We start from the raw sequence: 15,901 nt of genomic DNA, 5'->3' as shown, positions 1-15,901 counted from the left end.
CTTTAAAAACACTTTCACCATCCGTTTGTGGACTCGTCTATCTGATAAGGACTTAACGTTAAACCCAGGCCTTTGCTGCACTACATCGCCTGTGATAATGACACCGCAGAGATTTGGACACATGAGAATTATTAGGGGATTTCCAAATTCAAAACTGTATAGGATTTTTGAAGGACAAATTGACGTCACCCTGGACCATGAAAACACAGTATTTCAAAACTGTATTTCTTGTATGTTCTAATTCCAACTTATTTCTCATAACTCTTACAACCAAAAATAATTTACTGTCACAATGAACACAAGTCTCCATCATACTTCAAGAAAATAGAATTCGTGAGCCGGTACGTTTCTTAAGTTTGTAGCTTCTTTACATTTGTCCATAGCATAAACAGCTCAATATTTGACTTATTCAGATCAAAAAGTCTTAGGCAGAATGGATGTAGAGCAGAGCCACATCTGCTCCCTCCAGTCTGAAGAGGCAAAGGTCAAACTATCCTGTCCCTAAAGGTCCGAGCAGAGACTCATTCGGAGGGACGGGGGGGTAGGTGTAGCTCTCTCACTTGTCCCTGAGGAAGGCCAAACTCTTCATTCCATGAGTTTTTACCAGGGGTAATAATGAGTTAAGTGGGGTGTCTCACCTCAAGGGTCTGCATCAGCGTGGGCTTGATGGCGTCTTTCATTAATACAGCCAGGGCTCCACTCACACCCTGACAGGAAGGGATAAACACACGTGAGGTTCATGATATGAAGCAGGACGATAGTTTGATACAATCCAGACAAAAACACAAAACTTCATAATTATGTAAAAATGACAGTTGTCCACTACAGATTAAACTATTGTCCCTAAGCAGGACTCTTCCTTTAGGCTTCAACTCTGCTGAATAAAGCTTGGTTCCCAACTAACTACAGATCCAACTAAACTAAATGCATACTCAGCAATCACAGTCATGTAACACTTTGAGCTGTGGTTGTATTTTTGCGCCAGACTAATCAGACAAGTCGGTGTAACTTAATAGGGGATCCTCCTCTAAAACCCTGAAACAGCTCGGGCCACCACTGTCTGGTGGAAACCAGATTTCCCACTGCACAAAGACCTGCGATAGGTGAACAACTCTGCTTCACATGAGGACTGGGGGCAACACCAACACAGACGTGCTGCTTAAAGAGAGCGAGATGGAATCTGCCACTTCCTGCTGGTTGGTGTAACTGCTGCCAGTGAGGTTTCAATGTTTTTTTGGTAGAGATAAGGAGATGAAAGGCCAAGAGTGAGGTTTGAAAGTTCTACCTGAACACACACACACACACACACACACACACCAGGTCCTGTGCGGTGACGGGCTGTCCGGAGTGGCTGGTCCCCACCACCATGCGAGCCAGCCTGTTTTTCATGTCCTCCAGGCTGTCTGCCAGAGCCAAGATGGCCATGATCTCGCTGGCCACCGCGATGTCGAAACCAGTCTGAAGCATTAAAAGAGAAAAATCACACAAACTGGAAACCCACAACAACACAAAGAGTTATTTATTCAGCGGCTTGAAGTGGGGGGATCCATTTCCCGACCTGGAAACTCAGCAGAATTTGTGTTGGTTCATATTTGTTAGGTTTTAGTGAATGCTTGCAGCTTTGAGGCCAAACATTTCCATACTGCTCAGTGAAGAATAATATTTTTGAGAGTGGATTAAATCTCCGGACCCAGAGTCAATCTGAAGACCATATCATGTGAAGAAACATGGCAGATTTCCACATGGACAGGCAGATGAGAGATTACCCTGGCATCATAGACAGTAGCCAACTCACACAAAACTCACAAAAGTGTCCAAGGTTTGGGGTGAAGAAGGAAATTAAAAACGTGTTGGTGATGAAGCTTTTTTTATAAATTTGTGCCAAAGCAGCAGAAAAAGTGAGCAAGAAAAAGCGATGTGGGTTGAACTAGGGTTACCAACAGAGACAACAAAGTGGTCTCCCTTTTATGTCAGCAAAAATAAAATAAAAAGAAAGATAACATGAAGCACATTAATCTACAGAGCAACACAGTTCTATTCCCCCTGCTGATAATACCCTGAGGGGCTATAGTGTGTCCGGCAGTGGAGAAGGAGAAACAGTGAATGAACTGAAGCACATGTGAACTAGAGGCTTCTCTGTGTGTGTGTGTGTGTGTGTGTGTGTGTGTGTGTGTGTGTGTGTGTGTGTGTGTGTGTGTGTGTGTGTGTGTGTGTGTGTGTAAGGGCGGGTCACTTTCCTCTTTTAAACATTTGCTTTCACTTATGGCTGCTTTCTTCCAATTGAGGCTCAACTGTCGTCATTACATCTGAGCTTCATCACTGAAAAGGTAGGAATCGAGTGGAAGGGCGTGGCTGCAGACGAACAGGAAAGTTTTCCTACACTGTGACACGGCTAGAAAATTAGACCAACATCAATGAGTAAAGACATCTCCATGGAAACCCAGTGTGACAGAATGGTAAGAGGGTGTTGCAGCCACAGGATGCTGCATCACATTCTGATGAAATAATGCTGAATTTTATAAAACCTGTTGAGGATCAGAATTTTGTGTGTGAACGCTACACACCTCTCTGATCTGTCCTTTTTCAGTGCTCGCCTGTCCAACCGTGATCTTCCTCAGGAAACGGTCATTTGTGTCGACAACTGAAAATCAGCAACAAAAAGCTTCATTTGCTACAAAAACAGCTATTAGAAAACAGTGTTGATGGCAGAAAGCATAAATGAACTTCAAATTTTCCAGAAACAAAACATTCAGGATTGATTAATCTCACTGATTGACGAGAAAATACTCTTCTGGGTGATTCTCTTATTCTGAAATTTAGCCAGGAAACGTCAAACCCAATTAATGCGTTCAATAGAAGCCAGCATGAAAAAAACGGTTTGTCTCATGAATGCAGAGACAGGGAGTCTACAACCACATGCCACAGGGGGCAAATGTGCTTTTAATCTCAGAGGTTCGTGTTTTAAGAATGCTCCCTGGAGCTGATGGACTAAATACCACATCAATCATAGCAGCACCCGGCTGGTCGCTCTCACTGACAACTTCAGATTAACAGTGAGACTCAATGGCATATTTACCCCGTAATGACATCCTGCAAGATGCTGATTCAACATTTGTTTTAGTTCCTGTTCAGTGACACCAACCTACTGCAGTGAAGACCCATTGTGAAATTCTCTGTGGTGGACGGCAAAAGCCAAAATGTCATCCATTATGATAATGCTAGCTTACACTAAATCACACAGCCTTATGTGTTGACAATACCATCAGAGCAAAGCAACTAAAACAAGGTGAAACTTTCAGCTGTTTAAACTTGTTGACAGTGGAGCAACAAAGTTGTCGGTTTGGGCTCTGAGGAAAAATTCTATTGTTACTCTCTCAACTCAGATGTAGACAGTGGATTGATAAATACCTCTCTGCCAGGTGATCTTGGATGGATCCAGGTCAAGACGGACAAAGACGCCGACTTCCTGGGGTGTGAGAGATGCTGGGTCTGTTTTGTTGATCCCTAGATGCTGGAATCAGAATGACAAAATTGATGAGATGGCTCCACTTAAGTCCATGGTTCCATCCTGACGAGATGCGCATAAAATAAAGGCACCTTATTATTCTTTTGACATTTGATGATAATTAAATATCTTTTAGCACCATTCTCTATTGGAGGTACGTGACTAGTCAGTACAAGGAGATCAACTCACTGTCAGGTTCAGAAGGTTCACTGTTTAAAAGCCACATAAATCTTTATCTTACCCCATTAATCAAGACCAATAAATAATTCACAGTTCTTTTAACATCTCATTCCAGAGACTTCATGCATCAGGCAACACAAACAGAAGTGAATTAGGTTTGAGCTTTTATCAACCCAACATCTGCAATACATTTTTAATTTGTAAACACCTGACTATAAGGAATTCTTCAACACAATATAAACAAACACTGGTAAACAACCAAATTGGCTCATAGCTAGGCAGGTTTAGGAAGCAGTAAACAGCAAGTCATTAAATAAAGTCAATGAGGCCCCCTAGTGGACGAAAGCAGCTCTGCAGCATTCAGACTTACCTGAAGTCTGGAGATTTGGATGAGAGAAAATCTTCTGATTCCATTCACTGAAGGAACCAGTCTGTTGAACAAGGCCTTTGATGCACAGAGGCAAAACAATGACATCACTTGCATTTGGAATTCTGAGCAAAATCAGGAATCTAAATCATAGGTCAAAGTAACAGTGTGGCATTTTGTTGCGAGATGTTAGTGCTGCATGACATTATCACACGGTTACCTTGTCTGACTGCGTTGCCTCGTGCAGCATCCTGGCATCGATGGCAGCTGCCACCAGGTTGTTCGCTGCTGTGATGGCATGGATGTCACCAGTCAGATGGAGGTTGAACTAAAGGGGAGGATGGGCCAAAACAGAGGAACAACAGAAGAGGAGTGAGGCGGTTGGACACAAAAAGATCTAGCACTATACAGGTAGTCCTCAACATACAAACACAATTGATTCAGAGAGGTTGTTTGTAACTTGAATTGTTTTTAGGTCGTTATTTATTAAAGTTCAATCTATAATTGCCATTTAAATGTCATTACTACTCTAAATACTCAAGTAGTGGGTCAGAGTCAAGAGTTGTCATCAGAGATGGTCTCCACTAACACTTGAAGATATTCACTAGCCTTTGCTTCATCATCGATGATAAACAGTAAAGTATCCAAGGTACAAAGCCTGGGATGCTCACAGAGACGACAACAAACAACAACAAGAGGGGGAGACAAGTGTTGGAGCTGCCTGAATCCAGCCGTGCTGCCGGGCGTTGTGGCAAAAAGGGAACTGCAGGACAATAGTTAGATATGGCAGCGAGCGTTTGTTCGTATCTCCGAATGTTCATATGCTGAGGACTACCTGTATTCACAAAGCATCTTTCCTATAGAAAGGAACATTGGGAAACACTGAGAACAAGTGAGAAGAGAGAGAAGGAAAGATAATTTTGATATGAGAGGAGGTTGTCGCACGAAAGGTCATGAGTCCGAGAGTTCCAGACCAGCCCCCACTCCCCCTTTGCAAACACGGCTTTTAGTCACAGGCCATATTATGCCATGACTCCGGGGGTTGTGTTTGTTCGCCTCTGCATGGTTTAGCTCTTTGAAGCTTGTGCTCGTCCTGCTACGGAGTGCTGAGAGCATCTGTGTGTCTTACCTCCTCCATAGGGATGACCTGGGCATATCCCCCTCCTGCAGCTCCTCCTAGGAGTAAAGAAGAGGCACCACAGTCAGACGCAGACAAACAAGACGGGGACACACAAAGGAGGAATGCTGGGCGGTGGACTCTGAGCGAACTACTCCACCTCTGCACAAAATGTAGCAGGGTGAAAACGCAAGCCTCACGCTGGCAAAGATAGCTCAACACAGTCATCTGATACATTCCTAAATGCTGGTTTGGCCACCTGTCTGCAGATGCGTCCAACCCCCGCTGTGGATTCAGTCAGAGGGAAACAAAATAAAGAGTTCCATTTCAAAATAACATCCCCTGCTTCAGAACCTTGATGTCTTTTGGAATTTGAAACATTTTTAAAAGGGGTTTCTATTCATTCTAGTAGTTTTCTCACAAAATAAAGTTCTCAAATTATTTTCCAAGTAAGAGACTGCTGCATTCTACACACCCCTCACCTAACCATCGGCTGGGGTTCTGCTGCCCCTCTTCCTGTCATCATACTGTTCCACCCCTCATTCGCCCATCCGCTGTAGACCTTCCTCTGTGGGCCTGTACCTCCAAGCCCACCAGTATCACACCCATCTATCCATGTGCTGTGGACCTTCTCCTCCAAGCCCACCAGTAACACCCCTCATCTATCCATCGGCTGGGGTCCTGCTTCCTTTCTTCCTCCGTGCCGCCATATAGTCATCCACACAGCTGTAATTGTGCCTTGACTTTAGCAATGGGAAACATAACTTTAACCATATTGACACTGTCTCTATCTGCCACTCTCTCTGTCTCTCTTTCTCTTTTACTGTTCTTATCTTCCTTTGATTTCTTTTCCACCCAACCGGTCAAGGCTGATGGCCGCCCAAAAGAGTCTGGGTCCTGCCCCGAGTTTCTTCCTCATCGAGGGAGTTTTTCCCCGCCACCGTCACTTATGCTTGCTCTGGAGGGTTCAGTTGGGTTTCTCTGTATGTTAAAGTACTTTGAAATGTCTGTTGCCATGATTAAGCGTTATACAAATAACACTGGATTGATTATGTAGTCCAGTGAAAAAGCTAGAGCTCTCTATGAGGGAAAACAACTTCTTAGAAAAAAATATGTAAAGTATAGGGTGGCACAGTGGTTAGCGCTGCTGCTGCACAGCAAGGTGGTTCCCGCTTTTTGCGGAGTTTGCATGTTGTCTGCGTGGGTTCTCTCCGAGTTTTCCGGCTTCCTCCTACCTCCAAAAACACGCCCTTCAGGTTAAGTGGCCGGTCCCAAATTGACCATAGGTGTGAGTGTGTTTGTGCGTGTTTGTCTGTGTCTCTGTGGCTCCATGCCGCAATGGCGCCGCGCCCGGAGTTTCCCATGCCTCACGCCCTAAGCTAGCTGGGATAGGCTCCAGCTCCTTGTGAACCACGACAGTGGATAAAGCGTTAAACAGAGAATGGATGGGTGTTAAGTATAGCATAAGTAAAGAAAATGGATGGATGTTATGTATAGCATAAGTAAGTACTCATTGCTGACCTTTAACCCCAAAGGTGGGTCCCTGGGAAGGCTGTCTGAGGCAGGCAAAAGAGTTGAGCTTCAGGTGGGCAGAGAGGGCCTGGACCAGGCCGATGGTCACCGTGCTTTTCCCTTCGCCGAGTGGGGTGGGAGTTATACTTGATGTACAGGAAATAGAGTAAATTACTTTTGAGTATTAGACAGGAGTAATTTGAACAATCACATAACAGACACACAACTGAAAAATGGGTCAAGAACCTTTGGTCACTTCAAGGAGATCAGTTGGATATATTTATTTTACATCTCAAATCTAAGTGTGAGGGAGGAATGGAGGAAAAAGATTGATTAGCAGCTGACCAGTTAATCTCACTCACCCAGCTACCAGTACATATTTGCCATCAGGCTGTGCATGGAGACGTTCTAACAGCGAGAGTTGGACCTTAGCTTTGTTCCTGCCATAAGCCTCAAGCTCCTCTGGCAGTAGACCAATCTCCTGTGCCAGCTGCTCCACTGGTTTGGGAGTCTGAGCTCTGGAAATCTCTATATCACTGACAAACACAAGAAAACAATGTCTTTGTCATGAATCCCCCTAAAACCTGGCATGTATCATATTTGATTGTGGTGAAGGTGATGTATCTCCAATTAGGTGTGATGTACACCTTGGTACCGGGGTCATGGGCTGCAGTTTGAGGTTGCGCAGACGCCAAGGCTGCTGCTGTTGCTTCTGGAGCCACCGACTACAACCACACAACACATTCTAACAGACAAAGAGACATTGGGATGAGACTGTGAAGAACAATAAAGACAATATAAATAATGAATGGTCAAAAAGGAGACATGAAAGCGCACCTGTGTTCTGTAGGCAGCTTTGAGGTATCCTAACCCAGACTTTGAGGACTCAGAACCATCTAGAACAAAAAGAGTGATAAAAACCTGCATCACTTGTGTTTCTTTGAAAACTTGAAATAATTTTTAAATGTTTTAGTCTGCTATCATCTAAAGTGTAACACTCTTTCACTACAATATATTCATCCTCACCCATTTCCAAAGTGGGTTCACATCGGATGACAGCAGCCCCTGGTCGAAGCCAGGTAGGGGGGACATCCATACTCCCCTGCCCAAAAAGAACCACAGCATCAGCCTGCATCACCTGGAGAGAAGCCAACAAAGAATAAACAAGACATATCAGTCTGTGTCTCCTCTTATATCTACATGGAACCTTTCACAGAAAAAGACCCCACTAAAAGTCTCCAGATTAATGTTAATTAAAAATATTAAAATCAGCGAAGCTGTGCTGAACTGATTGTATCTTTTCACTAGATGTGGAAAAAGCAGAGACTGCCCCCATGTGGACAGGACAGCAGCTAACACTGCACCTATAGCAAAATGCATTCAAATAATGGTAGTGGAGTGGAAGGAGCATAAGACTGGTGCACGAATTTTGCATCTATCTTTCTATATTCGAGACAATTAAGGTCATCATATCTTCAAAAAAGAAGATGGATGTTAAAAAAAAAGTAAAATCTTGGGAAGAGAAAGAGCACACATTTAAAAAACAACAACAACACACACCTGTTTCTTGAGACTGTTGTGGCCCAACTGACTCTTCACAGCTAGCATTCCACTTTTTTCAATCAGGCACTGAAGGACCACCCCAAAAGTTCCCTCTCCTCCAACCAGTGACACCATTTTCCCTTCCAAAGGACCATCTGCAGAAATGTCTGTAAGTGGCATGGACAATTAACATCAGTTTATATAGAATAATTTCTGTTTTAACTCTGTATGGTACATTTTCAAATGTAAGGGCATAAATATTTTTTACACTCCCATACCTAACAAAATTTCAGTTTAAAGTCATCACGTGTATTAAAAAAATGCAAACAGTGAAACATTCAGGATTCAAATGCCAAAATACTTCACAGTATGTGTTTCAAAACATGACATATCTTAAGACAGGTTTCATTGTTCTGAGCTGAGCTGAAGTGACTTAATGCAATTGTTAATGTGGCACAAATCTGATCTGAATGTGTATAAAGAGAAAATCTGATCTTTTCAAATTAGATTTAAGTCTCCTTCCTGTGGCCCTTGATCGGATTCACATGATTTGTTGCCATGTGTCATGTGGACACATCAATTGCGTCCGTCCATTTCTGTCTCAATAAGACCAGTTGTCTCACACAAACAGAACATTTTTGGTTTTTGTTGTTGTTTCTGATGCACACAACTAATGCAAATCAGTATATGTGCATGCTGATTTGCCAGTTTGGAGAACAGGTCGCTCGTAAGAACGAATTCAAAATGTAGAAATACCCAAATGTCATGAAAAAATCCATTCAATGTCCTTGGCCAGATTTCCTTTCATTTTGCTGCAGCACATGACTGGAAATCCCTTCACAACTCCCCGATCACTATATATTTAACAATCTTAACATATTTAACGTATCTGCTTTGTTTTATTTTTGTTTTGTCTTTTGGTTCTGTTTTAAACTTTTGTTTTCTTACATCTTCTGCTGGGGACTTCTGCCAGATTATCATTGCAAATGAAAAGTTGTTCTTAATTGATCTTACCTGGTAAAATAAAAGTCAAGTAAATAAATGAATGAATGAATAAATACATGCATGGTTGAATGAGTACTTAAATATGATTGAATGAGGCTTGAGATGTGTCAATGTACCTTCAGTCAAGTTCATTCTGACATCTCTAATTTTCTGCACTTATGCCACAGTTCTTTAAAGATATTCTGATCACTTATGAGCATGAGGTGTGTTCATGTTGAGATCAGAATCATCTGGACATCACCCAGTACACTGTTTGCCAAATGCACCCATGTCTGACATCGTCCGTTCCTTTGGCGAGTCTAGTGTAGGATGCCGTTTTGAATCTATAATATGGAGAAGTTGGCCAACCTTCAGTCATCAGAAAATTATTTTTCAGTAAACAACTCAAAAATAAGATCTATAGGAAATAAACGCGGGAAAAAAGCATGACTTCCTCCTCTAGGCTTATGTACTGCATGTTAGTGAAGTGAGTATGTTAGGATCAAAACCAATCCTTGCAAAAAAAAGAAAAAGATCACAGACGAACATTTCCATGTTAAATTTCCTTAATCTGCTCACGCTCATCATCATCTACGGCAGCACAGGAGTTAGTACTCAACAAAGCAATAAAGCTCATTCATTTCTTGTACGCTATCTGCAAACAAGTACAAAATAAACCAAGTTTATTCATTCTAAAATCAGCACAAAGAATAGAATTGGTTGATATTTTGTCACACTGCGTTATAAAACTTTACTTCGTTCAAATTAGCCTTTAGGACAAGCAGCGTCATCTGATAACCTCGATGAGCAGGATCGGGTGTGCTGACTGACAGTGAAACTAATTACAGTGTTCTCAGACACTCACCGTGTTTCTTCAGTAGATCCAGGACAGCGCTGGCCAGAGGCGGCACAAAGCCTGTGGTCAGATCTCCCCGTACCAGACGGCCAACGTTCAAATCTGACAATCTGTAACACAACAAATTTCAGTCAGTTCAATTTTGAAAATTAGATCCCATTGGAAGGGAGTCAAAAAGTTTTATCGTACATTAATTGAAAAAAAGGAGCTTATTCCAATTCAATTGAAAGAAGAATCTCAGTTTGTCAGGGGACCCTTTTAACTATTTATGATGAATCTGCTTTACGGGATTTTTCCTCGATTATATGCGCTTTAATCTGTGATAATTACAAAGGGCGCCTTGCTAATTTGCTCAATGCTGTGTCTGACCAAGGGTTACGTTTATACTACTGTGACTCCCTGCAGGCATCTGTTTAGGGCCAATGCTGACATGAGTAAATATATTTACCTCCATAGAGATAAATACCCTGGGAAATAGGAGGCTATGCCATTTTAAATGCAATGATCATATGTAGCCACTCAGGTCTTTACCCATCTACATCCTTCTCGGGACTGAGAGAATTCAGCACACGACTGGTCAGGAAAGCAGGAGGGAGGTGAAGGGAGACGCCATGTACCCTGGGGTCTTCATTCAGCCTCAACACCTCCTCGACAATCTATATGAGAGCGAGATGAGAATGATTTGATCAAAAGACGTATTTACAAGTCATTGTTACAAGAGCTGTGGCATTTTACTAACTCAACGTCTTCCCAAGAGTCTCTGTGCTCTATGTCCTCACAGATTTTCTCAGGTTTACCCCTCATCCATCCATCTGATGTGTACCTGCTCCTATAATTACCCCTCATCTATCCATCGCCTGGGGTCCTGCTGCCTTTCTTCCTCCGTGCCATCATACATTCATCTAAGCAGCTGTAATTGTGCTTTGAATTAACCAACTACATGATGGGGAACATGTATTGAGGACAACAACCCAGGACTCGATGAATGCAGCCCGACTTCCCCCCCCCAATTCCGAGCTTTCATCAAATCTCCACAAAGGCACTGACTATCTGGCCTATCTGCCATTTTGTCTCTCTTTCTCTTACCCTGTCCTCATCTTCAATGCATTTCTTTTCCATCCGACCGGTCAAGGTGGATGGCCACCAAAAAGAGTCTGGGTCCTGCCCAGAGTTTCTTCCTCAATGAGGGAGTTTAGTCTTGCACTGGAGGGTCGCTTATGCCTGCGCTGTTTGGTTACTTAGTCTATTAAAACGCTTTGAAATGTCTCAACGTGATTAAGCGCTATATAAATAAATCTTGATTGATTTCTTTCTTAAAGATAGGGTTTTAAGAACACAGGAGCAACTAAGACTCCGTTCAGAATGTAGGCAAGTGGGATTCCGATCAGATTTACTTCCATAACTGATTTTTAAGGCTGTCTACACTGCTTTTAAGCATGCGCCCAAATGAGATCTTGCTCTGTTCAGACAAAGCCACATTATTGGCCGATCTGACACGTTGCCATAACAAAGACGTTCACTGTCCAAATGCGATATGAAGCTACCTCCTGAATGAAGTTTCAATCCGTCCCGCAAAAATCGGATTTCATGTGATATGTGACTGTTCAGACTACAAAAGAGTCACCCCATATCAATCTGGATGGGCTAAAAATTGGATTTTGGAAACCTAAGAAGACCTCTTTTTTAGATTGCAGCCTAGAAGACAGTGAAACAGTAAATGCCTCATCAGACTGAACAAAGCAGTGCAAGAAATTAACATAAAAATCACGGTCAACCAGGAACAGAGACTTAATGGGAGAGAGGATATAATTTAAAGGAGGTAATATGTGTGAAACTAGCCAACTATGGACAAAAAACGATGATCCACAGGCAGATGAAAAATGAGTAAGGAAGCAAAGAAAAACAGATTGTTCCGCTTAGATGCATAATAGTTATTCAAATTTATTTTTCACATAACAACCAAAATCACATAACGACAAACAAATAGCCCTTTTAATTGTACATCATACCCTAACATGATGAACTTGCTCGAAGGAACTGAGGGGTAGAACAAATGTTTGACTTACTTCATCTTCACTGCACTCCTTCGCCAGAGAAATCTGAGCGACGTTTAATCCAACCTGTGAACCGGACAAGGCCAGTGTGAATTGTTAGAACAAAACGTGAAAAATGCTAAATGAGCAGAAAGGGGGTGGGGGGAATCAAATGAGGAAATCACCATTCCTGCCACCTTCTTATTGATCTCCAACATGCCGTCATTTTCACCTGCCTTTGAGACAGAATCAGGACAATAAAGCAAACATACACAGCATGAGTACATTAAGGTCGAGCACCCTGAATGGTGCTAAGAGTGCAACACAACAGTGAAGTATTTTTGCTTCCAGTACCTGGACAATGGCTAACAGTGGCTGTATTGCTGGACTCCTTCTCTGCAGTTCCAGCATTGCCTCCTGGATGCTCTGAACCACTTCCCTGTGAGACAACATATACTTGTCAGCAATGTTCAATCAAACACGGAGTGTGTGGCACTAGAAATCTGATCTGTACCACAACCCCACGCTGAAAAGCATGTGGATTAACTAAAGAACATGCCACTATTATTCAAACGAATACGATGGTACAGGTGCCCATGTCTCCCATGTGTGATGATGTTCAGTCAGTATCTTGGGCTGAGGGCACAAAGGCAAAATAGAATTTGAACTTCATGTCTCACAGTTGTCTCTACTGTAATCCTGCATATTTGAAGTCATGACTGAGGAAATATTGAAGTGAGAAAACTGAGTGGGAGGTGAGTGAATTCTGTGTGTGTCTGTGTATTTAGGACCAACAATAAGGGAGCATCCATATCAACCAAGTGATTTGTGTTGTTTGCACATTAAAAAAACCCCATATATGAACAAAATATCCCCAAACCTACATCACATTTTTGCCACTTTCACCAGCAGTGTAAACATCAGCTACTGTAAACATCCAGGTAAGGACCATTGTTCTGTAGATTTGGAGTTGGCCCCCAGAAGCAAGAAGTAGAACCCTTGTAAACTCAGCCTGCTTGCTGGTTAGTAAATCGATAGATCTTAAAGAGATTAGTTATGCAGAAGCTAATAAAACTTAAAGCAGAGTTGGATCCATTAGCCAATTACTGTACACATGACAATATCTGGGCGGAGCTAATTAACACACTGACCCATATCTAGTCCTGGTGTAAAGCCGACTCCAGGTGTCCAATCCATCACCGGGTCAGTAGTAAAACACACCGTAGAGTAAAGCCTGTCACGTGACACATATCACACAGTACAAGCTGTGTGCAACATTCAGTGACGTTGACGTGATCCATGGCGTGACAGGAAAACTCCATTAACACTTGGTTTCAGTTCGGTTTCACATGATTTCAGACTAAATGTCACACTATGTTTGGTAACAGCGGAGTAAAGCTACGCCATCTGTGTGGAGTCCCTCTAATTGTGTTGGAAACACGTGTGGAGCTGGATGCTGGTCAGAACAACACCGGCCAGCTGCCATGACCAGTAAAACCCAGATTCACACTGGATATCACCTTACTGTGAAAAAGCACCAACCAGCCGGGTGTCGTCACTTCAAGCGTTTTTATGTTAATATCTTACCTGAGAGAACTGTCGCATTCAAAGGCGTCGGCCTTCCGGCTCTGTTCCCCAAAGCTGACGGCTAACTTCGGGACGGTGCCGGCAGGAGCGCTGGTGGTGGCGCTGGCTGTCCGGAGAACCATCAGGGCGGTGGCAGGTCCAGCCGGTGGGCATCCCCGGGACAGACCGCTGAGCCGGCTCCCCGGACGAGTTGGAGGCGTCCGGAAGCTGCGACAAGCACTGCGAACAAAAGACAACTTCATGGCCATCTTTAAAGTTTGTGGCAGACAATCCGTTGTTCCTGTCCTTGCTTCTCCTCGGTCCTTTCCACAAACGAGATGGCTTCAACTATAATAAAATTAAAGTGGCGCCAGCCGACACCAAGATGGAACTATGCCTGCTTTACTGGCTGTCGGAGGTTTGACTGTTCCGGGTTCGGAATAAGCGCGATAAATTACCCCTAAAAAATCTGAAGGTTTTATTGAACCTTCTGATAAATTTGTCAAAAAATATTAAAAATCTTGTATAGGAGTTTTGATTTCATTAGCATTTTTGCTATATCCAGGCTTTTTGTGCGTGCAAAATGCAAATGCACGGGTCTGATGAGGTTTTTCAGGGACTCAAAACCCCGAAAAGGTGTGTTAAATACGATACATTATACAGAATAATAAACCTGACTTTAAAAGTTTACACACAAATAATAAATATAAAACAACCGTGTGATATTTTTGATGTAACGATCATGAATGTTGCTATCTTTGTTCGGCAACATTTTGACAAAGCTGTCTAGTAAGTTTAGTATTGAATAAACTAAACCAAATATCTGTTGGTAAGTTTGGCCACTTTCCTTGTTAAAACATCTTCAGATAGATAGATAGATACTTTATTAATCCCGGAGTCATTGTATTTTCCAAACAACAGGGTCTTCTATTTTGTTATTCATGTGTGTTGTATTTATTCTTTAGTCTTCAGAAATCAGAGGGTCCTGAAAGCAACGTCCTCAGAAGACCCGCTGGGTTTTACCAGCACGCGCATTCATGTGCTTCAGTAATTGCAGGAAGCAACGGGGCGAGGAGGTCTGACGGTATTACATGCGTAATCTAAGTCCCATTGATACCTAACTTGGTGAAGTGCAGAATTTAATGTAACTTTAATGTGACGTCAAAGTCAGAAGTTTTGGGGTTTTTTTAATTTTGAGAAACCTTCAATCTCAGAATTCTGAATTTAAAGTTAGAAGTCTAGAAAGGTAGTCAGATGGTTTATCCGCTTCCAGAGTTTTCATGGATAGAGATTTAATTACAAGTTGTAATTAACATTGTGATGTGTTGTAATTTACAACACATCACAATGTAACTGTCTCTTTTATGGTACCAATATAAAATACTTGTAAAATAATGTTCTTGTCAATGTTCAATATTATACAAATATTACTTCACATTACTCAATAACCTTATTGTTTACCTTGAAGTCCCAGGTTGAGAGCTGGAGCTAGATTCTGGATACTCTGCCCAAAACGGAATTTCTTGTGTGACTTGTGGGGATTGGAGGGGTTATCACCCCTTCAGGAAACTTTCTGCTGGCTTCACTCATCTTATGAGCCTCTCTCTACTTTTTTCATTGGGCTCGCTGTCCTCTGTCACTGTGGTCTTTTTGAAGCAACTTCTTTCCTGTTTCGTTTTTTCCATTTCTCTCTTTCTTTCAGTAAGTACAGTCATCTCCTTTGTACCTCAGCATCACACTTGGCTTGGTAGCCTCTGCTTTTTAGCAACACTCAGTGGTGGTCCTTACTGTATGAAAAAAAAGTATCTCACGTAATATAGTGTCCCCTGTATTCAAACTCATTGCCTGAATAGAGTTTTAGTTATGTAAAGTTAATCATCCCATTGAGGTAGTTGCTGCAACCTTAATCAATTTGGACCACCATAAGGAAATAAAAGGAAACAATTCAGAATGTAAAATTCAGAAATGTGTTTAGAATATGTAGAGTAATTATATCTCAGACTAGCAGAAACCTGTGGAAATTGCTAAATAAACCATTAATATCAGACTTTGTTTTCTCTTTTTTTCTTCACCGTCACAAGAAAACAAGCTGCTGTGTCTGATGAAGCAGTAACGGCTCCATGTGTGTGGGACGGACGAAGACGAAGGCCGCTTTGGCGTTACGGTCAGGCCATCAAGGTAGACGCCAGCTTCGGGAGTTCAGTCCTGGTGAATAAAGCATCGGGGTTCCCCACACGAC

The 15,901-nt window shown here is 42.4% G+C and overlaps 1 protein-coding gene across 2 annotated transcripts in view; it reads right to left on the bottom strand.

The window, feature by feature from the left end:
- Positions 1-14,114, bottom strand: part of mthfd1l (methylenetetrahydrofolate dehydrogenase (NADP+ dependent) 1 like) — a 35,623-nt gene extending 21,509 nt beyond the window's left edge. For both annotated transcript variants that reach the window (XM_068342739.1, XM_068342740.1), the window contains exons 1-19: positions 13,684-14,114; positions 12,451-12,535; positions 12,282-12,332; positions 12,130-12,183; positions 10,595-10,719; positions 10,073-10,173; positions 8,242-8,390; positions 7,708-7,819; positions 7,519-7,577; positions 7,329-7,426; positions 7,044-7,217; positions 6,691-6,827; positions 5,182-5,228; positions 4,273-4,380; positions 4,056-4,130; positions 3,409-3,511; positions 2,565-2,641; positions 1,318-1,458; positions 639-707 (exon numbers count right to left, since the gene is read on the bottom strand). In XM_068342739.1, coding sequence (XP_068198840.1) covers positions 639-707; positions 1,318-1,458; positions 2,565-2,641; positions 3,409-3,511; positions 4,056-4,130; positions 4,273-4,380; positions 5,182-5,228; positions 6,691-6,827; positions 7,044-7,217; positions 7,329-7,426; positions 7,519-7,577; positions 7,708-7,819; positions 8,242-8,390; positions 10,073-10,173; positions 10,595-10,719; positions 12,130-12,183; positions 12,282-12,332; positions 12,451-12,535; positions 13,684-13,931 — 2,013 coding nt within the window. In that variant the 5' untranslated portion in view covers positions 13,932-14,114. The remainder of the gene's footprint in view (positions 1-638; positions 708-1,317; positions 1,459-2,564; positions 2,642-3,408; positions 3,512-4,055; positions 4,131-4,272; positions 4,381-5,181; positions 5,229-6,690; positions 6,828-7,043; positions 7,218-7,328; positions 7,427-7,518; positions 7,578-7,707; positions 7,820-8,241; positions 8,391-10,072; positions 10,174-10,594; positions 10,720-12,129; positions 12,184-12,281; positions 12,333-12,450; positions 12,536-13,683) is intronic.
- Between the last annotated feature and the right edge of the window lie 1,787 nt (positions 14,115-15,901).

The sequence above is a fragment of the Antennarius striatus genome, chromosome 19 (genome assembly GCF_040054535.1).
Source record: "Antennarius striatus isolate MH-2024 chromosome 19, ASM4005453v1, whole genome shotgun sequence".
NCBI classification, from domain to species: Eukaryota; Metazoa; Chordata; class Actinopteri; order Lophiiformes; family Antennariidae; genus Antennarius; species Antennarius striatus.
This window is presented reverse-complemented; position numbering and strand designations above follow the sequence as displayed.